The sequence below is a fragment of the Dipodomys spectabilis genome, unplaced genomic scaffold (assembly GCF_019054845.1).
Source record: "Dipodomys spectabilis isolate Male_0828 unplaced genomic scaffold, ASM1905484v1 ptg000302l, whole genome shotgun sequence".
In the NCBI taxonomy this organism is placed as follows: domain Eukaryota; kingdom Metazoa; phylum Chordata; class Mammalia; order Rodentia; family Heteromyidae; genus Dipodomys; species Dipodomys spectabilis.
This window is the reverse complement of record NW_024870979.1, coordinates 2,405,458-2,432,362: the sequence shown is the minus strand read 5'-3', so window position 1 is coordinate 2,432,362 and position 26,905 is coordinate 2,405,458. Positions and strand designations below refer to the sequence as shown.

General features: G+C 40.5%; 1 protein-coding gene across 5 annotated transcripts in view; it reads right to left on the bottom strand.

The window, feature by feature from the left end:
• Positions 1–18,646, bottom strand: part of Tfb1m (transcription factor B1, mitochondrial) — a 40,197-nt gene extending 21,551 nt beyond the window's left edge. Inside the window, exons 1-4 of one of the 5 annotated variants that reach the window (XM_042702078.1) lie at positions 18,468–18,646; positions 16,390–16,541; positions 5,378–5,486; positions 3,660–3,811 (exon numbers count right to left, since the gene is read on the bottom strand). In XM_042702078.1, the coding sequence (XP_042558012.1) occupies positions 3,660–3,811; positions 5,378–5,486; positions 16,390–16,541; positions 18,468–18,591 (537 nt within the window). In that variant the 5' untranslated portion in view covers positions 18,592–18,646. Of the gene's footprint in view, positions 1–3,659; positions 3,812–5,377; positions 5,487–16,389; positions 16,542–17,585; positions 17,925–17,991; positions 18,084–18,113; positions 18,134–18,215; positions 18,290–18,467 lie in introns of those variants that run through there. The other 4 variants (XM_042702082.1, XM_042702083.1, XM_042702081.1 and 1 more) reach the window with 4 other exon arrangements.
• Positions 18,647–26,905: the final 8,259 nt, after the last annotated feature.

Below are 26,905 nucleotides of genomic sequence, written 5' to 3'. Positions count from 1 at the left end.
CTTTTGGTGGGAAAACCACATTATTTGGCTTGTTAGAACTTTGTCTTAAGATTACAAAATTGGTTCTGGGAGAGAAAGTCCCAAAAGAGAGCCAGGCCTTGTTTTACCACAACCCAGTGCCCTCTTTTTATTTTAAACAGGTCAGCTAAAATTATTGGGATGCCAAATGTAAGAAATACTTCTTCAGGAAGAAAAAAAAATCAGTTTAATTTTCTTACTGAGATTAATGTAAAAAATTCCAAATGCACTGTAAATGTGTAACATCCAACTGGCGCAACTCAAAACAGATCTTTAAAACCAAATGTAGCACAGACAAAATGACAAAACTAATAAAATGAATCTAAGAATTGCCTACAGTTTTGAAATGATTATTTCATCCTGGATTCCCTTCTTTTTAAGACCTAGTTAATGTTTTACTTTACATTTGAAAGATGTGCTTCAAATGATGAATTTAAGAATTTAAAATCTCTCTAAAAAAAGGAAGCCTAAAAGGCAAGAAAATATTCTAATTGATGTAAAAATACACTCCAGCATATTTCATCTAGAAAGCAAAGTATCCAATAGTCAGGGGTGATGCCCCAGTCTACAGCCATTTCTGTGCCTAGATTGTGGAAATGAAGACATGTGAGCCAAGGGCTTTAATCTGGAATCAAGCAGCACATGTAACTGTCCCCAACTTATTCAAATTCAAGTCACAGACAAAAAAGCTCTATGAAAGACTTCATTAAAAGCTAGCTTAAAGAGTTAAATGGTCTGCCAACCACTATTATGCACTGCGATTTCTAAAATAGATATTATAGGTGAAGCTATGAATCTCAAAATCCATTAGGATAGATGATTTTAACAACAAAGGCCAAGAAATAAGGCAGTTAAAAATGTTCAGTAAAAGGAAACCTGTCTAACCCCTGAGCTTTTAAAAGCATTCTGATTGAGTTTGATAAAAACAAGGGGTCAAAGAATTCACAAGGACAATGTTAACTTTTTTCTCCTATTCATCTAAAATAAGTTTAAGTAGAAAAGTTAGGCTTACAGTTGAGAAGGTACACATCTTTTGCAATTAATTATATAATGAGTGTAGAGGTGCCTCCTTTCCTGCTGGGGAGGTGCTTATAAACAGCCCTGGCCTTGTGGAAATGACAGAAGACAAAGAGGTTGATGTTAGACCCTGTTAGGAAAAAACCACAGGCCTGGGGCTGGGAAGGTGGTTCAGTAGTAGGGTAGTTGCCTCACATGCACGAAGCCCTGGGTTCAATTCCTCAGCACCACATAAGCAGAAAAAGCCAGAAGTGGGGCTGTGGCTTACATGGTGGAGCACTCGGCTTGAGCTGAAGGGGACAGTGCCCAGGCCCAGAGTTCAAGCCCCAAAACCAACAAAAACAAAACAAAACAAAACAAAAATCCACAGGCCCAACAACATGGAAAACCTGAACACCATGACTTCAACAAGCCTATGACTTATGTCAAGTTCAGCCTGCCTATAATTACTACATGAGCTTTTAGAAGACGTTAATGGAATAGTCACAGGTTCACAGTATTTGATCTGAGCATTATCATAACCAGGCTGTCTGACTCTGGACCTTCTGATGTATGGCAAGCTTCACATACAGCCTAACACTTGGTGGGCAAGCCTTTCTCATCATTCTTTTTCATCACTTATGTATTCTTGCAGGTGTGATCCTCAAGAAAAGACGCGAAGTCCACTACATATCGAGGTAAATTCACTTACGATAATGACATTAGCTATACAAAACTTTTTGGAAAAAAAACCCAGCACCTTTTGTTTCATTCCCTTCTACATTTAGTTTTGTACTGATCAGTAATTCAATCCCCAACTTGTGTAACTATTTTTCAATACATGTAAATATGATCTATATGATCATGTTCTGCGTTCTTAATTGGCTCTGATCTGAATGTTTTTTCTGAGGAGTTCCTTCTCTCTGGTCCATACTGGGAATTCTGCTTCCTGGATTTCACATCATTTTCTCCTTGGTGTCTCTAATTAGAGCAAACCTTATATGACTTTTGCAGAGAAGTATTGTTAGAGGCCACTGGTGATAATAAATAGGACTAAATGGGCTTATTGGGACCCATGTGTCAAAAATAGTAAACTGGTTCCTTATTTCAAACACATAAATCAACCCCAAGTGGACTATGGGTAGAAATGTGAAATATTAAACATAAAGCTTTTAGAATGCAACAGAAAGGTATCTTCATGATCTCAAGACACAAAAAGTACCACTCCTGATTTTCAACAATGACAACATGCAACAGAGCAGACGAGGAAATGTCAGCACATATAAGTAATAAAGGACTGGAACAGAGAACATGTACGGACTACCAAATCAGTGGAACAAGGACAGCCACGCATGAGAAGATGAACAAAAGCAAGCAGTTCATATGCAAAACATCAAGTGACTTGAAGGCTAGTAAACACGTAAAATTCATTAAAGAGCAGAAAGATGAAGTAAAATATCATGACATGCCACTACTCCCAGATTAACAAAAAAAAAAGGGTATGTCTGGCAAGTCCTACCAAGAATATGGAACAAAATGAACACACGAACACATACACACACGTATACACAGCTAGTGGGAATGAAAATAGGCATAATGACTTTAGAGACCATTACGCAGCAAGAGTGAAGATTTGCAATGCCACTTCTGGGCTCATTCCTAGACAAATCTCATTCTCATGGCCCAGGTGACATAAATATAAGAATGTTCATGACAATTTTGCTTGTAATAACAAAACACTGAAACTAATTCCAAGTCCCCAAACAGGAGCCTGGACAAATTATGACAAGCAGTACATAATATACATAGCTATGTAAATTACAAATCTCAGGAGCAACCACGAAAGCAAATACTACACAAGATGTTCAAGGTAAGAAGAATGAATACTGTGTGAATACATCCCTATACAGCTCAATGTGGGGCCAAACCTACACCGTATGACTTATATGGATATAAATCTATGGGACCCAGTTCGCAGAGAACAATGAATTCAAAATTCCCAGTTCTCATTGCCTTGGAGGTCAGGACTAGTCAGGAGCTGTCGTCAGAGTAAGGCTGAACAATGAGTGTGTACAGCCCCTTCTGGACCTCTGCAGCTCAAAAGCTGCTCTTGTCTACCTTGGAGATTTCCTTCCTAGAGAGATGAACTTGGAACACTACCATGGGAAGGGGCAGCAGAAATTGGTGAGTTGTGTGCACACATGTGCAGATGTGTGTGTGTGTGTATGTGCACGTGCACATGTGTGAAGGGTTAAAGTCCATATACTGCCCCCAAGTAATTATCACACGGTTTGACTCTCATCCTACTGAGTGCAAAGAATCGGTTCTAAGGCATCGCAGGCCAGTGTTTATGCACACATCTGTGGCTAATATTGCACAGCTTTCCTCTCTGGTCTTGCCTAAGGTAATGGCCCTCATTTTCCACACTGGTTTTTTGGCTGATACATTGGTTCTTTTTCTCTCTACAAGTTTCCAGCAGTTACATCAGTGTCCTCATTGTATGCCTACCTTTTGCCTAAGATTTCAGATTTTGTTTTTTCCCCCCTGTGTAAAATTAACATAGCACATTCAGACAGACATAAAATTGCAGTGTTGTTTTGGAATTTGATCATGTGATAAAATGTCCAAAAACAGTTCAAACTTACCTCAGCAACTTCCTTTTGGAAAGTCAAAGTCATCTGACTTCTGCCATAAGCAAAAGGCCCATTTTTAAGGGCAATATTTTCAAGCCACTTGATAATTAGTGGGGTTGAAACACTAAAAGGCAAATTTCCAATAATATGTACCTTTGGAGGATCTGTTTGGCAGAAGAGGAAGAAATAAAACCTCAGATAACTTCATCAATATATGAGAAACATTATTTTAATTAAGAGGAAAAAAACAATTAATTAATAGCATCAAACAAAAATATACAAAAAGATATAGCTGAGTACTTTTTAGTCCATTAATTCTTTAAAAGCATTCTAAAGAATTATTATATATATATATATATATATATATATATATATATATATATATTTATAACCAGTTGTATAGCACTAAGGAAAAGTTCTATCTAATTAGTATTTAGTCAGTCAGTGAAAGTCCTCAGATTTCTGGTTTAGGAAATCTATGAAAGAGAGTTTATTTGAGAGAAAGATAGTTTTCTTTGAACATGAGGAGGTAAAATGCCTCTGGGGCTGCTGGAGTATCAGATATCCATGAAAGGGACACAGGCTAGATGCAGGATGTGAATGCCCTCAATATTTAGGTGAAAAACGAAATCACAGGGGTGGAACAACCTAGACATTCTGAAGCATGGGATGTCCGGAAAGAAAAACTGACAGAAAAAGCACCGTAAAATGGATGACAAAAATAACCAATGGCAAAGAATAGTTACAGCAAGTTCACAAATGCCAAAGTAAACACAGAAGGTACTAGGCTCAGAGAAGACAGAAGGTGGAGAATAGCTAAATGAACGCAGAAATGTAGTCAGATAAGGTTTGAAACAGGAAGGTCGGTGCAGTCCTAGCATAGCTGAGGTGCGGCAGAGGCCATGGGCTATGCGCTGGGAGGGCACATTAGCAGGGAGACTAGAGGAAGGCCACTGGTCACCTGGACCTAGAGTGGTCAGACATAGGAACACAGTATCTAGATTCAGATGTGTCCCTGTCTTTCTTTCATTTGTTCTCAGAGTTTCTGATAAACAAGAAACAGGGAAGCGTGTTCTGCAGGCTGGCACAGAGCAGGTAACACTTGTCCCTGAAAGCATATAACCTTGGTGGGTCACTGAGGGTAAGCCCATCACACTTAGCACATCTTTACTAGCACCAAAAAAAAAAAAAAAAAAATGACAAGTTTATTTGCACAGAAAAATAAACATGAAGATGTGAGTCAAAGCAATTAGAATTAAAAAGCAATTACAGTCTGGGCACTGATTATAGGCTCTCAGTCTGTAATCCTATCTAGCTTTGAGTGAAAGCTAAAAGATAGCACTCAGGCCCTGAATTCAAGCCCTATCACAAAAAAAACCCAAAACAAAACCAAACAAAAAATCCTACATTTTACATTTTAGAAGGAAGAAGGCAAATTGGATAAATATTACACAAATTATGTCTTTTCAGATATTTTGATATAAAAACAAATTTACAATGTACATCTAATACAATAAATATTTGACAAAGGAATAAATAATGAAGTGGCGCTATAGCTCAAGTGGTAGAGCAATTGCCTTGAGCTGTTAGAGCTCGGGTACAGCGCCCAGGCCCAGAGTTCAAGCCCCACGACCGACAAAAAAAAATTAAAAATAAATAAACAATCACAAAAGAGGTGGATAAATAATGACAAAAAAAAAACCCCAAACTAAATAACTCAGCGAACTTACCATCCTCCCAGAGTCTTTTTACATTTTCTGGAAAAGCCTTTTCTATCTTAAATGTCAACACATCTCCATGCACAATCCTGAGCTTCCCAGGTGCTGCATCACAAAGCATCTAGTTTACAAAAAGGAGAATAAGGTAAGCTCCCACACTTCAGAGAGAAATAGAACATATTAAATCAGTAGAAATGGGAAAGATGAGAAGCGATCACTGATAAACTGACAGTGCGCGATGTAGGCTGTGTTTACTACACACAGGATTGTGGGTAATAACAGGTAACTGTGCAATAGCTTATAATTCCACAAATAATATGTCAGTATAGCTTTAACCATCAGAATATGTTCTATTTCTGCACAGAACTCAGCATAAAATCAACTCATTTTTTTTTTTTTGGTCGTGGGGCTTGAACTCTGGGCTTGGGTGCTGTCCCTAAGCTCTTCAGCTCAAAGCAAGTGCTCTACCGCTTGAGCCACAGCACACCATTCCGGTTTCTAGCGGTTTATTGGAGGTAAGAGTCTCACGAACTTTCCTGCCCGGGCTGGCTGTGAACCTCGATCCTCAGATCTCAGCTTCCTGAGTAGCTAGGATTACAGGCGTGAGGCACCGGCGCCCGGCTCAACTCATATCTTAAAATGACTAAAGAGAGTACAATGAGATACTGAGAATTAGGCATAAGCCATATAAAAATGTAAGCTTGGGCTAGGAAGGTGGCTCAGTGGTAGAGCGCTTGCCTTGCAATGCATGAGGCCCTGGGTTCGATTCCTCAGCACCACATAAGCAAAAAGAAAAAAAGCCACAAGTGGCACTGTGGCTCAAGTGGTAGAGCGCTAGCCTTGAGCTGAAGAGCTGAGGAACAGCACCCAGGCCCAGAGTTCAGGCCCCACGACTGGACCAAAAAAAAAAAAGAAAAAAGTAAGCTTAATTCTACTTAGTCTTTACAGCCTAAATATACAAAAAGGATCCTAGCCTTATCAAGACATTTAGGCCACAGATACAGTTTGCCATGATCATTTAACAATAACACCTCTGATACTAACATATTTAATGATTATTTAAAATCACCATTATTTGTTAAAAATTAACCTGATGGGTTCCAGGCAATAAATCTTAGAAAACAGTAATTTCAGTATGTTGAAAAGTTAAAAGAGTTACCTCCCTATGGGACATGCACTTATTGTATAAACATTGAGAATTTAATGATAGCATTTACCAAGAATAGAGAAGGCTGAAGTTTTTCCTGTAATTATGCTTCACGTAATTAAAACAAATAAATTAGCCTATTGAAAATAAAAATGCAGAACTAAAAGCTTATGTTACATGATGTCAATATAGAAAATAATTATGTAATTAGGACTAAAAACAATGTAAATTTAACTCCTTGGTATTAATTTATATGCTCTGATAACCACACTTGAAATGTTAATATTTCTCACACTTGAATACAACTGCATACTCCAAATCTGATATAAATACAAATCTATCATCCTTTCCCAAGTTTTTTGTTTTTTGTTTTTTTTTGGTTGTGGGGCTTGAACTCTGGGCCTAGGTGCTGTCCCTGAGGCTCTTCAGTTCAAGGCGAACACGCTACCACTTGAGCCACAGTGCCACTTCTGGCTTTCTGGTGGTTAAATTTGGAGATAAGAGTCTCACCAACTTTCTTGCCGGGGCTAACTTTGAACCATGATCCTCAGATCTCAGCCTCCTGAGTAGCTAGCATTACTGGTGTGAGCCACCAGCTTTTCCCATATTGAAAGGAGCATTTCTCTTCTGTTATCTTTTGCATTCCTACTCAGGTTCAAGTCTCAGTTAAAGACAAGCCAAATCCACCCTGTGGGAGTTCCACCACGTCCAGGACTGCTCTGTAGCCTCCGCTTCCCACATGCCTCCCCAAGCAGAGTGCATGGGAACTAGCATCCACTGGCTCCCAGAGGGCCTTGAAGGAGTTATGGAGAAAAAGTGGATGTTGACTGAATTGTTATTACGATTAGACAACAGCTTTTTTTCTTTTCTGTCCCGCAGTTCTGGGGTTTGAACTCAGGGCCTCAAGCTTGCTTGACTAGGCACTCTACCACTTGAGCCAAACATCCAGCCCTGCTTTGTGTTGGTTATTTTGGTAATGGGAGTCTAGGGAACTTTTCTGTCTGTCTCTGAACTTCAGTCATCTAGCTCTCAGCTTCCTGAGAGGCTAGGATTACAGGTGTGAGGTGTGAGGATTACAAGTGTCTGACCAGACAATAGCTCTGACAATAGCTGTGTGTGTGTGTGTGTGTGTGTGTGTGTGTGTGTGTGTGTGTGTGCGCGCTGATCCTAGGGATTGAACTTAGGGCCTAGGCATTGTATAGCTCTGACAATAGCTCTGTGTGTGTGTATGTGTGTGTGCGTGCTGATCCTAGGGATTGAACTTAGGGCCTAGGCACTGTCCCTGAGCTTCTTTTGTTTAAGGCTAGCACTCTACCACTTGAGCCACAGCTCCACTTCCAGCTTTTTTTGGTAGTTAATTAGAGATAAGAGTCTCACCAACTTTCCTGCCTGAGCTGGCTTCAAACCCTGATCCTAAGATCTCAGCCTCTTGAGTAGCTACGATTACAAGTGAGAGCCACTGGCAACAATAGCTTTTCTAATACCTAAATAATGCCCAGTAATGATAGCTACAATAGGAGAAAATGTTCTCATTCTGATTATGCTACTTGGGGATATGGTGAGTTGTGTACAAGGAACACCACAGTTCTTTAAGCACAACCACGGAGGTGTACAGGACAGATGACCACGGATGCATGCAAATGAATATCTGTATTCTCACAAACTATATCATTTTAATTTTAGCTTTCAATCCTATGCTTTTCCAAAATCAGATGTAACACAGCTTACATTAAATATACTCATTAACTAAAGAAGGAAAAGAAAACAAAATCATGAAAAAGAGCAGCATCTCCATAACACATGACCCCTAGTCATTGTTAGAAGTTTTAACTCCCACAATTTGCACCACGAAATACAAAATTCTTTTTTTTTTTTTAATTTTTTTTTTTTGGGGTCTGGTTGTGGGGCCTGAACTCTGGGCCTGGGTGCTGTCCCTCAGCTCTTCAGCTCAAGGCTAGCGCTCTACCACTTGAGCCACAGTGCCACTTCCGGATTTTTTCTTTTTGCTTATGTGGTGCTGGGGAATCGAACCCAGGACCTCATGCATTGCAAGGCAAGCGCTCTACCACTGAGCCACCTTCCCAGCCCGAAATACAAAATTCTTACTCTCTATCAGAATTAATTAAAAGTCTCCAAGACAGAAAGTGGTTTTCTGGCATACAGTTTTGAAAGATATACGAAGAAACAATGTAATGGACGTGTCTTTAATAAGAATCACAAACAAGAGAAACAAATACAGAAGATTTTTTTCTATAGCTATTTAAAAAAAAAATCCACTAACAAGTGAAGTCATACTGAAAGCTTTTCAGCAGGGGGTATGTAACTGCCGTCCACCTGGGCAGCTTTTTTATTTAATTTGATGAGAAAAGAATTCATGTAATTCTTTGGAACTACTTTCCTTGAGAACAAAGACCTATATCAAAGGGCCATTCTGTATATTTTATGCCACCTTCTCACAGTGAGAGTGTGACGGCAGCCAGCCAAGGCTTCACAATCAGCTAAGCATTAATTATCTTCTTCTGCTTTACCTTAGAGAAGGGCCCAAACACCACTGAAGTAAATAACTTGCAGAGGGGCAGGCAACAATATGGAAAGAATCCATGATATGAAACGTGATAGATGAAAAATTTGTTCTTATGTAGAATGCAGAAGGAAGACAGATGCTGCTATTCCAAAGACATAATGTTAAAATAGATCTCTTCAAGAGAAGATGACCATGACTTCAGTTAATTTGCTTGCTTTTTTTGCTGGTCCTGAGGCTTGAACTCAGGGCCTAGGTGCTATCCCTGAGCCTCTTTGTGCTCAATGCTAGTGTTTTACCACTTGAGCCAAAGCACCACTTCTGGCTTTTCCTGAGTAGTTTATTGGATATTTCCTGTCCAGGCCGGCTATGAACTGTGATCCTCAGATCTCAGCCTCCTGAATAACCAGGTTTATAAGCACATGTCACTGGTACCTGGATAATTTACCTATAGGACTAGAACATGTATAGTAGAAACTCATTTACCCTACCCCTTTTCTCGATGACCTTGGTCACTGGTACCTGGATGAGGGCCTCAATGGGAGGATCTCAATGGTTATGGACATGTGTTCATCCCTGACCATTCATTTCCTGGCTTTTTATTTGTCTCACCATTAGTAACTGCTTCTTCTTGTTGCGGTAGCTGGAAAATCTGCTTCAATGCTAGGTCTGCTCCTAGCAGTGATCTCTGTCTTTTCAATTCACAGTGGACTTAGAAATTGCTTCAGCTAAAAGACACCTTTTGCTTAATTGTGGAGTTTTCCCATTGATTTATGACTAACTACAGTTCTATTAAATAGCTTTCATGTGTATAGTAAGCATCTGTTATCACAAGACAAAGAAGGAAAAACCCCTTCCTTTTAAAATATATACTAGTGATATATGAATTTCAAAATTTCACTATTTCTAATTAAAAATAGCTCTTCCTGCTGGAATATCTAAATTACTTTACATGTCTGCTTATTTAGGAAGGAGACTAAGTATAATAGCAATCATTTACTGGCTCCTGGAAGTATTATAGTATCTTCACATCCATTTCTATCTGTTCTGTATTATACATCAAAGATAACACACATGAACTTTCAACAAGGGAAAGCTAAAGCTAAAAAGTTCTAACAGCAAGCTGAGGCCATAAAAACAGTAAGAAGCACTATGTTCATGAAACAATAGATCTCCCTGTATTTTATAAAACAGAGGCAATACTAATACTAGTCGATGAACTTACTTTCTCTGTAGAATTTCATGAAGCAAGCCCATAACATTGGTTAAGAAGAATCTTTGGCTAACACAATACATTAGGAACTAGAAATATTCTCCTCCTTTACACTAATAAGAGATGAAATACATGAAATAAGAATTTTCGTATTATTAGACACCAGCCTGCAGATCTAAGAGGACCAATGTACCATAGCTTAAAGAAAGTACACAAAAGCACATCATGATAAAAATGCTCAAAACCAATGGAAAAGAGGAAACCTTAAAAGCAGTCAGAGGAACAAAGATAAGGATGACAGCAGACTTCTTGTTGAAAACAATGCAACTGAGAAGACAAGAGAGCAGCATCTTCAGGATTCTGTAAGAAAACCTTATTGACATATTTTTAAAAACCAGTGAAAAAATAAAAGCTTTTGTTTCAATTCATACAAAAGCATCAGTATTCATTACCCACAGACTCTACTAGATGGACATAGGACAAGATGTGCATGTTATACATGGGAGGGGGAAAACTGTCTCCATGAAAAATGCATACTATAAATCTTCAGCTGACCATCAAACTAACACAAGAAATTTTGTAGTATGCTGAATAATGGCCTCCCAAAGATTGTTCTAGTCACTGAAATCTGTGATAGTACATGGGAGAAACGATCTGGCAGGTGTGAGTGAAATCTTTTAGATTGAGGAGATTATCTTGGATTGTCTCCATGGGTCCAATGCAATCACAAAGCTCCTCATAAGAGAGAAGCAAGAGAATCAGAGTTAACAGTGGAGATGGTGAAGCAAGAGGTCTGAGCTAATGAATTCCAGAGGTCTATAGTAGTACTTAGCAGGAAATGTATGGCACTAAAGGCCTGTAAGAAAACAAGAAGGGCCCAAGTCTGTGATCTCACCTTATACCTTTAAAAAGCTGTAGAAAGGGGCTGGGAAGGTGGCTCAGTGGTAGAGCGCTTGCTTTGCATGCTCGAGGCCCTGGGTTCGATTCCTCAGCACCACATAAGCAAAAAGAAAAAAGCCGGAAGTGGTGCTGTGGCTCAAGTGGTAGAGTGCTAGCCTTGAGCTGAAGAGCTGAGGGACAGCGCCCAGGCCCAGAGTTCAGGCCCCACGACCGGACCCCCCCCCCAAAAAAAAAAAAAAAAAAAAAAAAAGCTGTAGAAAGAAGTAATCGAACCTAAAGTAAGCCATAGGAGGACATATTACAGAGCAGAAATCAACAAAATTAAAAATAAGACACAGAAAAAGGAATAAAAAAAATTCAAAGTTGCCTCGTGGAAAAATACCAATAAAGTTTACTCTGTAGCCAGACCAGTTAGGAAATAAAAAAGACCCATATGAATGGTTAACATCAAGAAGACAGACTATGTTAGACGGTTGGTCTACCAACCCTGCTCCCTCCCCCAAGTCAATATAATTCACTAAAAAAGAATAAAGCAAAAACTATCATTTTAGTAAACTTAGAAACACTCTTTTCTTTCTTTATTTTGAAAATTCAACATTCACTCATTATCTAAAACCCAAAATCTTCTTTGTAAACTAGGTATTGCAGAGACTTCTCTCAGGATTTAAAAAAAATCTCCCTTAAGATGATTAAAAAAATCATCTCATCAAACTCATAGTATAAACCAAAGGTATCTGCCCTAAGATCAGAGACAAGCCAAGGATGCACTCATCACTGTGTTCCCTGCAAGGCAGAGAGAATCTGCTCAGTTACAAAAAAAAAAAAACGAAAATAAACAATCAAAAAGTACTAATCAAGCAATGCAAAGGAAGGTTACAATGTTTTCATCTTACTGGGTATCTGCCATGTTTGTATGGGACAATCTTACCTCCTCCTCCTATGCCTTGTTCTACAGAACTTGTCTCCTCATAAAGCCACAGATGCTCAAGACGTGGGTACAACAATGAGACTGTTTACAACAGGGATTGCAGAGTATTTCCTAAGTGGCAGGCAATCACTTTACCCTGAGTAAAATGTAGTCACAAGGATAGAAGTTACTGCTGAAGGTTACAAACTAACAGCAGAAGCTGAGTCAGTCCAGGTAACTAGACACTGAAAGCCACACTCTACTATGAAGTTGTTCTTCAGTGATTTCACTGATCAGCCATGCTTTCTTATCTTCACAACACACTGAGAGAAACCTACATGTTACCGCCAGGTGTTCCTTCCCTGGCTGCCTCATGATTATGCTGTAAGAACTGAATTAAGCTACAAATGACGTACTTTCATCTACAAGACATTTCATAAATTATTACACTTTCTTTAAAAAGTAATTCTATTAGCTTAGAAATCACTGGAATGGAATCCTTAAAATAGATCACTTTCCTTCTGCCTTTACTCAGTCTTATGATTAATTTAGGACCTCTAATAGAAAGTAGTTTTACATACTGAAACATTCTTTAGAAGAAAAAGAAGCTTACGTGTTAGTACCCAACATTTCTTTTAAGCAAGTCTTGTTCCTATGTAGAAGGCACTAAGAATTAATTCTGCTTCTTCTGAAATTGATGAGAAGTCAAATATACATTTCCTGTAGTTTACCTTGAAAATTACTTTTGCTTTTAGAAAGAACAGAAACCTTTAAATAGTTCTTGCTACATGTTTACTTTTTACTACTGAATGACACATTTAACAGTTAACATGATACATGAAGGTAGTGACAGTGAATCTCTTATTTTCCATGTGAGACATTACTGAGCTTGTGCTTTAAGGAAGGTACTGTCACATGTCCTGGAGATAGAGCAGGCAACAAAACAAGGCTCAAAACTACCCTCAAGACACTCACCTTCCAGAGTCACCACTCTGACAATAAACAAATGAGAAGAAATATACTCAGCATGTCCGATGATGACAGACCTAATGAGATACAAGGTACAGAGCAGGGAGCATGGGCCTGTAAAACAAGGGTGGTAGAGAAGGAGGGCAGCTGCTCTTTTATCTTTTCTAGTACTGACTCTGAACTTAGGGTCTTGATTACATGACAGGCACTGGACTACCTGAGCCACACCTCCAGTGCCTTTTCCTTTTTCTAACTTTTGGCTACTATCTCACACTTTTTTTACCTGGGACCAGCCTTGGACTGTGTGATTCTCCTACCTATGCCTTCCTAAAAGTTGGGATCAGAGGTTCACCATCATGTCCAGCTTGTTTGTTGAAATGGGAATCACATTAATTTTTTTGCCTGGGCTGGCCTGGAAAATCTGACCTTGCCTTGTAAGTAGCTAGAATAAGATGTACCCCACCATACTTAGCTATTTGCTCTTTTAAAATGTCTTCAGTCAGGTATGAGTTGCTCATATCTATAATCCTAGTTATTCAAGAAGTTGAGATCTGAAGAATTTGAATTCTTAGCCGGCCCAAGCAGAAAAGTCTCCCGGAGTCTACTTCCAAACTAACCAACACAAAGCAGAGTTAGAGGCATGACTCAAGTGGATACCAGCTGAGTAAGCAAGCTTGAGATCCTTAATGCAAACCCTCATACTACCAAAAAAGAATTGGTCTGGGGACCACATAAAATAAAACCAGAATCAACAGATATTTGATTCTCCCTTGTGCCTAGTGAGGAAGAACACATGTAACAGATGGTGAGATGTGAAGCTCTCTACATAGAGAAAGCACCAAGAATAAGCCAGAAGGAATTATGAAGTGTTATTCAGCTTCCTTTTATCATGTGGCAAATCCCAACAAAAATAACAATATTCTCACTTCTACCTCAAACTGGGATACAGTCCCAATTGGAGAACATGGTTCAAAGCAACGATCCAAATTGCTATTAAATTTCACATTTCACCAAGGACTAGGCGCCATGCCACAATCCCAAAATAAAGGCAGAAATCTGAAATGAGTTCTGATTGACAAAATTAGATAAAATTGACCATTATATAATTCTTGCATAAACACTGGATAATAAGAAACATTGCTGGGTTTCTTATAAATTCAGATGCATGCGCTAAGTCCTAGGTTTTAAAACAAATTTTCTCAAACTGTTCTGACAGAAATTAGACATTTTTCCATTAACACATACATAAATAAGTATTTGAATGTCCTAATTTTAAACCAATTTGCTCTCTTGTACAGAAATAAGAATGTGGATTATTTTATTGTTCCTTTATAATCATATAATAAATTGCTAGTCATCTGAGCCAAATGCTCAGGGCTCTATTAAAGTTTTAGAATTACATAGGAATCAAACAACGGCCCTGAAGTCATTAAATGCTCCCTATGAGGAATTCCCTTTACAAGTTCTCTGATAAAATTGGTTCCACTGGTTGCCAATGTTTTAAGAATTTAACTCCCTCCTCAACCCTGGCTTTTGCCTGAACTCTCACCTATTTGTTGTAAATCTTGCCTAGAAAAGATCAAATCAAGCTTAAACTTTCCACTGGCAACCTTTAAGATGCAGCTATGAAGACCTCCCGTTGGCTGGACACCCTGGCTCTGGTCTGTAGTCTCAACTACTGGGGAGGTGGGGATCCTGGTTTGAGACCAGTCCTGGTCTCAAAAAAAAAAGTTCTCAAGATTATGTCTTGACCAGTGGCATGTAGCTACACATCTGCCATTTTAAGCTTCAAAGAGCTGGACCTGATGTGCAGGCCTACCATTCCAACAACATGAAGAGATGCTATCTTGAAAATAACCAATATAAACAAGGGCTAGAGGTATGGCTCAAGTTGCAGAGCCCCTGTCTAGCAAGTGCTAGGCTGAGTTCAAATCCCAGCACTACCATAAAGAAATACATTCATAAATATCCTCATTCAAAGCTTGTCTTCCTTCAACTGAAACAAATTCAGTTCCTTCAAATATTGTCCTGTGTTTTAAAAGATGCATGTAAACCTCATTCTAAGTATAATTTCTTTTCTTCACTTGAAAATTCTCCTGCAAAAATACTTAAACTTAACAATTAGTTTCTTTTGATAAAGATCTAGCATTTTTTTTTTTTTTTTGGTTTTTAATCTTTTGCTTGTGGAAATGTTGTTCTGAACCTAATTGACGGTTATCAAAAGTGATGTCAGTGAGTTATTATGGGGCATAGTTTATTTTGAAGGAATGGGCTATGGTAAGCAATATTAATGGACAAAAAGATAAAAAGCAAAGAACCACACAAAGCAGTTTAGCATCAGGTTTAAGAATCATGGTTCAAGATACGCTTTTAAAAATTGTTTTCTATATGGTATGGTGTGTGTGTGTGTGTGTGTGTGTGTGTGTGTGTATACATACACAATGGAATTCTATGCCTCCATCAGAAAGAATGATACTGCCCCATTTGTTAGGAAATGGAAAGACTTGGAAAAAATTATATTAAGCCAGGCCCAAAGAAACACAGGTCCCACAGTTTCCCTTATCTGCAATAACTAGTATATGTCTAGGATAATCTTACCAGACAACAGAAAAGGTCAAAAGCTATGTACATATGACCATATAAGATTATGCTAAGCAAAATGAGCCCCAAGATAGGGACACACAGGTTTTTTTCTTTGTTGCTGTTGTTTTTAATGTACTATGTGATTTTTTTTGTTACTTTTGCATATTCTTCCCCCATAGTATAACCCCTGTTGTCACTGTATTTGATTCCAGTGCCCTGTATCTTGTATATACATTTTTCTAATTTGGGAAGGGAAAGGGAAATAACAAAATGCTGAAATAAGGATACAGGCTGACCCATTGTAACAATGAGATGTACAAGACACTATGCTGAAAACGAACTTTATAACTTGGGAAGGGGGAGAGGGAGAAGTTGGGGAAGGTGAGGGAAGGGATAGTAGGGGAAAAACAAAGGAGGGGGTAACAATGCTCGATAGGAAGTGTACTCATTACCTTACTCATGTAACTGTAACTCCTGTACAGTATCTTTACAATAAAAACAGTTAAAAAAATAGATAAAAAAATTGTTTTCTGACAGTCCAGGGTTTGAACTCAGGTCACTGTGCTTGATAAGCAGGAGCCCTATCCCTTCTGCCATGTCTGGAGCCCTGAACTTGCTACTGTTTCCTAAAAACAGACATATCACTGAGCTGGACATTGTGACACACACCTGTAATTCCAATTCCAGCATGCAAAAAAAAGAAGGTAGAGAGATTGTTGAGTTTGAGGCTTGCCTGTCTACATAGCGAGACCCTGTCTCCAAATAAAATTAAAAAGGATCGCACCTGTAATCCAGGAATGAACCGGGTGTCCTTTTCCACCACCAGAAGTTCAGCAATATTGGCATTGAGAATGGATCTTGTGATTCCCCCTGGTCCAGGACCCACTTCATAAACATGAGCACCTGTCAGATCACCAGCTTTCCTTACAATTTTATCTAGAAGAAAGAAAGTTTTAGTTATCTCTGACATGTAAATATCAATGCATGGAATTTAAAGGTGAAAATAATACACAAAAAATTCCTATGAACCTTACTCGATTATTTAACTCTCAACCAAAACCAACATATAGTAGACATTCAATATTCTATCATATCAACGTTTAATTGTCCCAGTTCCTTGATGAAAATAAAGTTACTGTGAAATGTCCTTTACTTCAATGTGGCAAATATCGTATTTTCTGTTACTAAAACTTGGCCAGATAGGTCTGCAGAACTTTAGCTGTTGGACATTAAATATTTGAATAAGCAATACTTTTTCCACATTGAGAATCTTCCTCCAGAAGCAAAAGTGAGCAGATAGTCTTCATTTTTACCTATGTGCAAATCTTTAGAAGGATCATACAGCCTTCAGAAATTTGAACCCTTAGTCATTTCCAGGAAAAAGTCCAATTTAGTTCTAGTGGAGATTTTAAGTTTTCCAAGCTACTAATTCTTCTTATAGAAAAACCTAGACTGGACTGACCGTGAGACATTCAAATCAAAGCAACAAGGACTTCTGGACAGCAGTAGACATTCGGTAATTCAAAACACTCTGGCATTTCTTGGCATGTGTTCACAAACACTGTACAGTCCCACATTTGTTTGTTACTGATAACCACTTCTTAAGCTTAAAGATTAAAAACCAAACCCTTACATATCTCCAACTAGGGAAGGAATCAGTACCCACTTTTGTAGGCGATGTGCTTACATTCTCTCCTTGAGATTTTTCAATAACTACTAATCTTTGAAGTTTATTGACTAAGAACAACTACACCAATTTAGTTTTGTTGAACTTGATAGTTCTCTTGTCTTATTTGTGTAAGCTCAGGGAGAAAGCAAATGGCCAAGAAAGGATTCCCAACTCAGGTGTAAATTCTAAAGCCAAATCCTTGCTATGTAACAACTACCAAATGCCTCTCAAAGAGAAGATTCGTTAAGGAGTAAAGTTAATATCCTTAGTTTTCCAATTGGGAAGTTATTACAGGCAGGACAGAGGTTCATCCTCAAGCTCATCTATGTTTTGAGGACTGTGCATCAATGGCTGTGACTTACTGCTATCTTCAACTCCTGAAGAGGGACCAAGTGGAGTGAAATATCAAAAAAGATCTCAAAACTTCAGAATTCAGCAGTGAATTGTACTTTTTTGTAGTGTGGTATAATTTATCCTTGCAATCTCCCTTTTTAGGTAAGAACTGGATGGGGGAGGGAGGTAGTTAAATCAGCACACATTGTCAAAAATCAGGTGAATTTCACTGTGGACACACCGTGCCTTCTAAGAACTGACTTTTCAAAGGAATGGGACCTTCACTCAATAAAACCTAGACTCTAGGGACTACCCTGTCCACTCTCATCGCCTATCCCCAGCATGAGCAGGCTGTAGCTTGTGTAGTGGCTGTTCCCCGAGTACCTGCACCGTGGAGGAGGGTTTATTTTTTGGTGCCGGTACTGGGCCTTGAACTCAGGGTCCAGGTGCTGTCCCTTGGCTCAAAGCTGCCATTCTATCACAATGAGAGAAAGGGTCTCACAGACTTTTCTGCCCGCGATCCTCAGACCTGGGCCTCCGGAGTAGCGAGCTCACAGGCGTGGGCCGCCCGCCGCCGGCCGAGTACGTCTTAAACACGCAACAAGTACCCGTGTTCACCGCCGGGGCCGACCCATTTCTGAGACGACCTGCCAGCTTCCCCCGGTCAGAGGCAGCGCAGCCGGCCCGAGTCCGCCAGGCCGCGGCCGCGCGGGCCCACGTGACCCCGCCCGCCCGCCCGCCCGCGGGGCCGCGCGTCGAGGCTCGTCCGCGCGGGCGGGTCTCGGCCCCGGCGGGGGAAACGCCCGGCACGTGCGGGCCGGGGCCGGCTCTCAGCGCCCGCCCGCGGGCGCCACGTCCACCTGTCAGCCTCAGGTCCAAGAGGAAATTTTGGGATAGCTGCTTCGCTGCTTGCAGTCTGAACAACTTAATGATCTCCCGAATGGTGGGCAACGGCGGAAGGCGGAAGCTCGCCGACGCAGCCATGGCGCCAGGGAGGGCCGCGCGGGCCCATCACCGGCCCAAGCCCGAAGCTCGGCGATTTCCGGGAGCTGCCCGCGAGGGCGGTGCCTGGGGAACGGAAAGCCCGCCTCCGGGCCAGCCTCATTGGTCGGTATTTCCAAGGCTCAGGCCGGAAATCCGGGTACATTGAGAGGGCACGCACGGCGCCCCGCCCCTTGCGCTGTGGGCTGGCGTGTGGGGGTGGTTTCCGCTGGCGAGCCCCAGTGGATTCTGGGAGCAGGGGCGTGGCCTCGGGGAAGCGGCGGCGAGCGTGGCCCCGCCCCCGTGGAGCCCGGCAGGCCCTAGAGGTGCCGAGCGTCGGCGCGGGCCTGGTGTCCGGCCAGCTGATGGCAGCAGCTAGTGTGTCCGGCCAGCTGATGGCAGCAGCTAGTGTGTGCTGACCATTTTTTCTCATGCCTGGGCGTTTTTAGGGCATCCAGCTCCTCCAGGCCTCAGTGTTTCATCTTCTAACTTGTGCAGCCGGGCTGGCCAGGTCACTACGCTGGCCCGGCCTGGCCTGGCCCATGCACGAGGTTCAGAGGCCATTCCGTTGAGAAGAAAACTCACCTTGTTTATGTTGGTTTTAACACAGTAAAGAAACAAATACAGGATAGGTTTTATGGTGCCATCTTGAGCTTGGCTCATTTCACCTATCACATTAAGTTGCATTTGGTGCGGGGATGCCTCCAGATTGAATCCTGAGGCAGGGAACCGCAGGCCGGTTTTAAACCCCATTTAGTATACTTCTGTAATAAACACCTGTGATAGTGATAGTCCCTGAGCTTTCTTCCATAGTAGGCTGCCAACCAACCCGAATAAGGCAACATTCCTACCTAGCTGCACTCACTAATACTGTCTCCACTAATACTGCCTGGTCATGCATGCGGATGGAGTTCTTCCAACCTGTTCCCAAGTGCCCGATTTGAGGATAACAAAAGTCTGCCTGGATCTTTTTTATTTGTTGTGATTTTGCTTTTGACATGAGTACTTTAGACTTTAGGAAGTTTTTTTTGTGCATATCTCTGTTTTTATTATTATCTTCCGTTGTTCAAAGAAATTTTAGTTCAACAAATCACGTTACGAGTTCAGTGCATCTTGATTAATGTCGTCCCTTCCATCATTCTCCCTCATGGAAAATGTTTCTCTATATAACTACAACTATTTATTTTTCTGGTCGTGGGGCTTGAACTCAGGGCCTGGGCGTTGTCCCTGAGCTCTTTTGCTCAAGGTTAGTGCTCTACCACTTTGAACCACAGCAACACTTCCTAGTATTTTTTTTTTAAAAACATCTTAACAGTCTTATGAACTAGATCAGTATTACTAGCCTCAGTTAAGGCAGAGTAAACAAAAATTAACTTATTTAGTAATGTAACAATGAGACTCAGTTAGAAAACTGTGGAATCTAGTCAAAGTTCACTGAGGTGTTTGGTGGCTAATGTTTCTACTACAATGCTTATACAGCAGGTATTGGCTGCTATTCTAACTTTTTTTGTGTGGGTCCTGGAGATTGAACTCTGGGTCTGGGTATTGTCTCTGAGCTCCTTTTGCTCAAGACTAGTACTCTACCACTGGAGCCACAGAACTATTTCTGGCGTTTCTGTGATGACTTAGAGGTAAGAGTCATGGACTTTCTTGCCCAGCCTGGCTTCATACCATGATCCCCAGATCCCAGACTCCTGAGTAGCTAGGATTACAGGTGTGAGCCACCAATGCCCCACTCCATTCCAACTTCTTAGTGTCCTTTGATACTTCTATTGTGGCCTATCCTGTCCTTTCTCTCAGAGCAATAACTGGAAAGCTTAAGAAACTAGACAAGTTTATACAAAAATAGAAAGTCTACAATTTATAAAGCTTTTAGAAAAGTACTATGCTTCACAACTGTTTCAACCATGGTATTATTAATTTAGAAATCCATGTTTCATGTTACTTCATGCAATTCTTTTTTAGATTCTATCTTTTTAGGTTCACAAAGCCCTGTCATTATGCTAATACATAGTGGAGATGAGTATATAATTCAGATCTTTTGCTTCAACTGCATTGTTAAATTAACCTTGTATTAAATAATTTTTGAATGAATAAAAATTTCCATCTGAGGAGGGTTTTCTGAGATTTTAATAATTCCTGAGATCCAATTTTTATCATCATAAATATCTGATCCTGAGTCTTTTAATTTCAGAAAATTATGCAGAATTCCTTGTAAGAGCCTGTGAAATCAGCAGGGGTGTTTTAGTAGTATATTTCACATGTTAAATGCAAACAGTTTTATTCCTCAAAAGAAAAGTATGCAGTTTCATCAGTTTTGAAGCTTTGAAGTATCTGCTTCATCTAGATTTTAATAAGGTAAAATATTATAATTAAAACAGAAGTTGCTGGCCCCTCCTATCAGCATAGAGAAGAACTACAAATGATTCATACCAAACTATAATACAGAATTTTAATTTGCATAAATCCCAGAATAGCTATACAGGAAAATTACTTATTAGTTTAGTTTTTATTTTAATGAAAATGCATATATGACTTCATTTGATAGAAGTAATTTAGGGTCTATTTATGGGGAAAATGCAAATTCCAGAGACTGTCATTTTACAGTTCCTTGAAAGAGACTTGAAAGCCACCAAGAGCAATTTCTACTTGCCGTGTGGGAATTTTCAGAGAAAATTAAGTGTGGCTTGGAATTGCCAACTTGAACTTTGTAAAATGATGATTATGATATGTAAAGTGCCCTTTTCTGATAGTATTTTATAAGTCTGTAGAACGTGACTTGATGCTCTAGAGAAACATAAAGAGCTACATTTTTTTTTGCACGTTTTGATTTTTTTTTTCTTTGTTTGTTTCTAATGGCTGTCGGATGCCCATTAGTCACAAAGGAATCCTGTGACATACCTAAGGGAAGAAGAGACCATGAGAATTCACAGCAGCTAAGAACTGCTTCGGGTGTGGTAGGGAAGTGGGCAGCTCTGTGGCAGCAGAGTATGCACATTGCCTGAGGAGTGTTTACTGCTACTCCAGGCAGGATTTGAATGCCCATCTGTGCAGGAAGTATTTGAGTGAGGTGGCAGGACAGGCAGCTCGTACCATCCAGGGAGCATGGGAATGCAGGAAGGGCTCAGGAAGCAACTCTTTTTTGTGAACGAAGAACAAACCAGCTAGGCCTAAAGGCATTGTACAGTATGAGCCTTTCTTTATATTATTTGTTTATTCATGAATAACACTATGAGAACTAATACACTTGTAATGAATCTTCACTATACATGTAAAAAGTTCTGTGGCGGAATTGGGTGTGCCTGTGCTTCTAGAGTTTTTAGGATGCAGAGATGATGAGTGTTGTGGTTTGAGGCTAGCCAGAGCAAAAAGCGAGACCTTATCTCAACAAGCAAGCCTGGCGTGGTGTTATATATCTATAATCCTAGCTATATGGCAGGTAGAAGTAGGAGAATTGCAGTCTGAGGCCAGCCTTTCTGAAAAATAACTAAAGTAACATGGCTCAACTGGTAAGACTTGAACAAGTGTGAGGCCTTCAGTTCAAACCCCAGCATCAGCCCCCCCCCCCAAAAAAAGTAATGTACAGACAGGACCCCTGGGTTCACAGAGTAAGCGGGTGTCCCTGGGCATCTTGGTGCAGGCCCCTTTCCTTCCCTAGCAGAGGGCTACAAAATGGTGCGCAGCGATTCCTTTCTCTGTCCTAGGTCTCCTATTCTTGCTCAGTCCCTGTGCTGGTTCCATGCACCAGATACCTGGGTGCTGGATCAGCAAGATTCCCACACAGTGTCATTTCATAATCTTTTAATAAAACCAGTGGGTGAGGAATAAGTTTAATTGACGACATGTTGAAACCCAAGAGGTCTTCCCCAGCCACTGCTTTTATAGGGTCAGACTGTCCCCTTTCAGACACTTATACTACTGTGTTTTTACTCAGACTTAGGATAAACACTGTACAACCTGCAGTTTTCCATTGTCATCAACCATTCTCCATGTACTCAGTTGTAGTTCCTACAGGGCCCCAGAGTTCCCACAGTTTCCCCCATTTACTAATGAGGAAACTAAAGAAAAGCTAAATGTCCAAAGTTCACATACCCTTTTTTGGACACAGAAGGAGGCTGAACTTGGATATCAGACTATAGCATTTGCACACTTCAACTCTGGCCAGTGTTCATGTACTTTTATTCTCTCTGAAGCAATTTCTGTAATGACTCTGTGTCTTTGTTTTTTCATGTGCCAACTTCTCTTTCTCTACTCAAACTCAAGAATATTATGTATATACCATGCCAATCTAAGATCTAATTCTCCCCACAATACTTGGCTCCATGAAACATTTCCTTTCCCACAGAGTAACTCACTCTAGCATCCTCAGAGTCATCTCAACCCTTATATCCATCTCCATCATCAACTCCTGAAGTTCCAAGTTAGCAACAGATCGTGTACCATCCCTGCAATACTTTTTTTCTTTCTTTTCTTTCTTTTTTTTTTTTTGGGGGTCCGGTCGTGGGGCCTGAATTCTGGGCCTGGGCGCTGTCCCTCAGCTCTTCAGCTCAAGGCTAGCACTCTACCACTTGAGCCACAGCGCCACTTCCGGCTTTTTTCTTTTTGCTTATGTGGTGCTGAGGAATCTAGCCCAGGGCCTCGAGCATGCAAGGCAAGCGCTCTACCACTGAGCCACCTTCCCAGCCATCTGGGACATGTTCCATGTTAGGTGATGAATGGCAGAGGGGTAACAGGTTGTTGGTGGCAGTTAGGTTGCCAATTGTCTAATTATATGATCAAGTGATTGCCCTGGATTATACAGGTAATATCAAAGTCTTCATTAGAATCCTTCAAAGTGGAATATGGGATTGATAGAGCACTGAATGAATCCTAACCATTAGACCATCCCTGAGTATCTGGAAGATGGAATGGAAAGAGTCAGGAGAGATGGTCCCGTGGGAAGGACACTGCCTCCTGTTGCTGACTTGGAAGCTGGAAGAGTAGGATCAAGGTGGAGAGAGACAAGCCTCTCAAAGCTGGAATGTGCCAAGAGGTAGATTCTCCCCTGGACCCCCAGAAAGGTCCTACGCACATCTTCTTTAGCCAATTGAGCCTTATTTCAGACTTCTAAGCTATTGAAGTATAAGTCAATAAATCTGTGTTGTTTTGAATCATTTAGTTTGTGAAAATTTGTTACAAGAATCACAGAAAACAAATACAGTTTCTTTAGATACAATGTGAGAATAGGAATAGATGGCTTTATCGTATGACAAAAATATGCATCCAGTTTTGTTATACTTTCAAAGTCATGTTGTAATGGACCAAATATAGTCCCCATGGATTGCAAATATGTCATTAATGTTAATATTTTCCTCTTGTCTAGGAGATATATATCTAACTTGAATCATATGGTGTTGAAATCAATACTCTTATAGTATTGAAATCAAATAACCATCAGGAGGTAGCTCCCTTGTTGTTGTAACATATGACAAAGTAAGCTCAGAGGACTTCATGTTCATTTACTGTTCTGTGGCTCTCATGAAGGATGGCTTTCTCGCCTCTGGATTCTATTATTAAGCATGGCTGTTACACATAACTATTCTTTTGCTTCATTATTTAGAGACACTGACAATTTTAACACCAGAGAGTCACCTTAAATATAGAATTACAAATGTTATACCTTAAAACAAATATTTCCTTTGCTCTTAGCATTACCCATTTTTTATAGCTGATTTCATGTAGTTCCTTTAGTACCTTTCTTGTTCTTTTGGGAGATGGTAGTGAAGAGGTGGTTCTTGGCAGAAAGGATTAGGTAGCAAATATGATGTACTAAGTCAAATGGTAGTATGAAATACAAGATCTTAAGTTATCATTGTGAAACGACAAGTTATGTTTTGAAATGCATATACTATATTATGACTAAAGGCCTATTATTTTAGATGTGTTTTAAAAAGTGTGCTCCAGCAGCAAATGGATTGGTGGGGCTGTGTGGGCAAGGGGAGGGGAGGCTGGCTTAGGGCTATCGTCGCGACAATCATTCATTTATATTGCATTATATCTATATTAATCATATAATTCTCAACCTCCGAGAGTATAATTTATATACTGTTTGTAAGTTAAATAGGCTTAGAGGTTTTGCTCAGGAATCGAATCCGACTTCAATTACTATTTCTATAGGAAAAAAAATGCCTCCTGGTTTTTGATAAATTTACAAATGACCTGTTGCAAATTGCCCAACTGAGCTCTGATAACAATCCTTACCATTTTTATAAAAAAAAAAAATCCGGGGGCTGGGAAGGTGGCTCAGTGGTAGAGCACTTGCCTTGCATGCATGAGGCCCTGGGTTCAATTCCTCAGTACCACATAAGAAAAAAGAAAAAAGCTGGAAGTGGCGCTGTGGTTCAAGTGGTAGAGCGCTAGCCTTGAGCTGAAGAGCTGAGGGACAGCGCCCAGGCCCAGAGTTCAGGCCCCACGACTTGACCCCCCCCAAAAAAAATAAAAAATAAATAAATAAAGATCTGCAGTTCTTCAATCTGAAGACTCTTGCATTTTGCATTAGGTTTTCCAAACATTTAAGGGTTAAGAAAGCTTTTAACATTGAAATCCTCTATCCCACAACCCACTCATACATCAAAACTTTATGAAGCTGGGCACTGGTGGCTCACACCCATAATCCTAGCTACACAGGAGGCTGAAATCTGAGGATCCTGGTTCGAATCCAGCCTGGGCAGGAAAGTCTGTGAGCCACTTATCTCCAATAAACTACTCAGAAAAAGCCAGAAGTGGCACTGTGGCTCAAGTTGTAGGGTTCTAGCTTTGAGAACTAAGAGGCTCAAGGACAGAGCCCAAGCCCTGAGTTCAAGTCCTAGGACCAGCAAAGAACAAACAAAAACCAAAAAACAAAAAACCCCCAAAACATTTAAAGATAACAGAAAGTATACTCTATATATTTACTGAAGCCAGACATGTTTCATTTTACATTTGTTTCTCTAAAATGCAACACCTCTCTGAGTTTTTCTGCAACACCTCAAAATTTCGGTGAAAATGTATATTCATAAAACAATGTCCCTCTTAGTCACATTTCCAATGTGCTCACCACCACCAGCTACAACCTACAAAGAAACAGGGGTCTTAGCTGATGGCAAATTTTAGAAACACCCAGCCACAACCACACACGTTTCTAGGCCTCCTCCCACAGCCTTGAACAAAGCTGGCCCAAAGAAAACACCTTTCAAGCATCAGGTTCAACCTTCTGGCTTAAAGGAGGAAGAGTCAGGCTGGGCAACCTCTAGGGCCCCTATTAATACATCCCTAAGGCAAAACAGAAACAAAGGATTCTCTACAACTCTACAATACAGTTTGGTTCTCTCTCCTCTCTTCTTTCCTTCTTTTCTTTCCTTCTTTTCCTTCCTTCCTTCTTTCCTTTCTTTCTTTCTTTCCTTCCTCCCTCCTCCTCCTCCTCTGCCTCCTCTGCCTCTTCCTCCTCCTCCTCCTCCTCCTTCTCCTCCTTTTCCTTCTCCTCCTCCTCTTCTTCCTCCTCCTCCTCCTCCTCTTCTTCCTCCTCCTCCTCCTCCTCCTCTTCTTTCTCTCTCTCCCTCCCTCCCTCCTTCTCTTCTCCTCCCCCTCCCCCTCTCATCCCCTCCTACCTCCCCAGTAATTATTATTATGATGATGTTGGTGATGATAGTTGGGGGGGGGGGGGAAGGAAACTCCTAAAATGTGAATGAATCCCAGACTAAACAATAAAACCAGGTGTTGTCCCCAAACACCAACCAGCCATGTTCCTTCTCTGTGCCTCAGTTTCCTCATCTGTACAGCAGGGGACTTGGATAGATTGGTCTTGAAGGTCACCTTCAGCTCTGAGGTGCAGTCATTGAAAACATGAAGGGCAAGTATTGACCTTACTATGGCAATTTGGGCCTCACCAGATACTTAACCTCTTAACTTTGGGTTTGCTGGTCTGATAAGTGAAGGAGCTCAGCCAGACCATTTTTAAGGACGCTTTGTGTTGCAGTGAAATGAAAATGGAAGGGGAAAAATCTGGAAGGATGCCGAGAAAGAGAGAATTCCATTCTTGCCACTGGGTGGCGATCATGTTCCATGTTAAGAAAAGTTTGACAGCGTTTACGGATGGTTCCAAAGTTTGCATTAACTAAGCACAGTGAAGAAAGATTTTCAAAAGGATACTGAAATAAAAGCAGGTCAGCAAAAACTGGAATTACAGAGGAAGAACAATAAGCAGCAGTGCCAAATAAGAGACATAAAATCCCTGTTGTGGTTGAAGCAGTAAAACACAGAGGGGTATAGGAGAGTTGTGCTTTGAGTATTATTTAAAGGA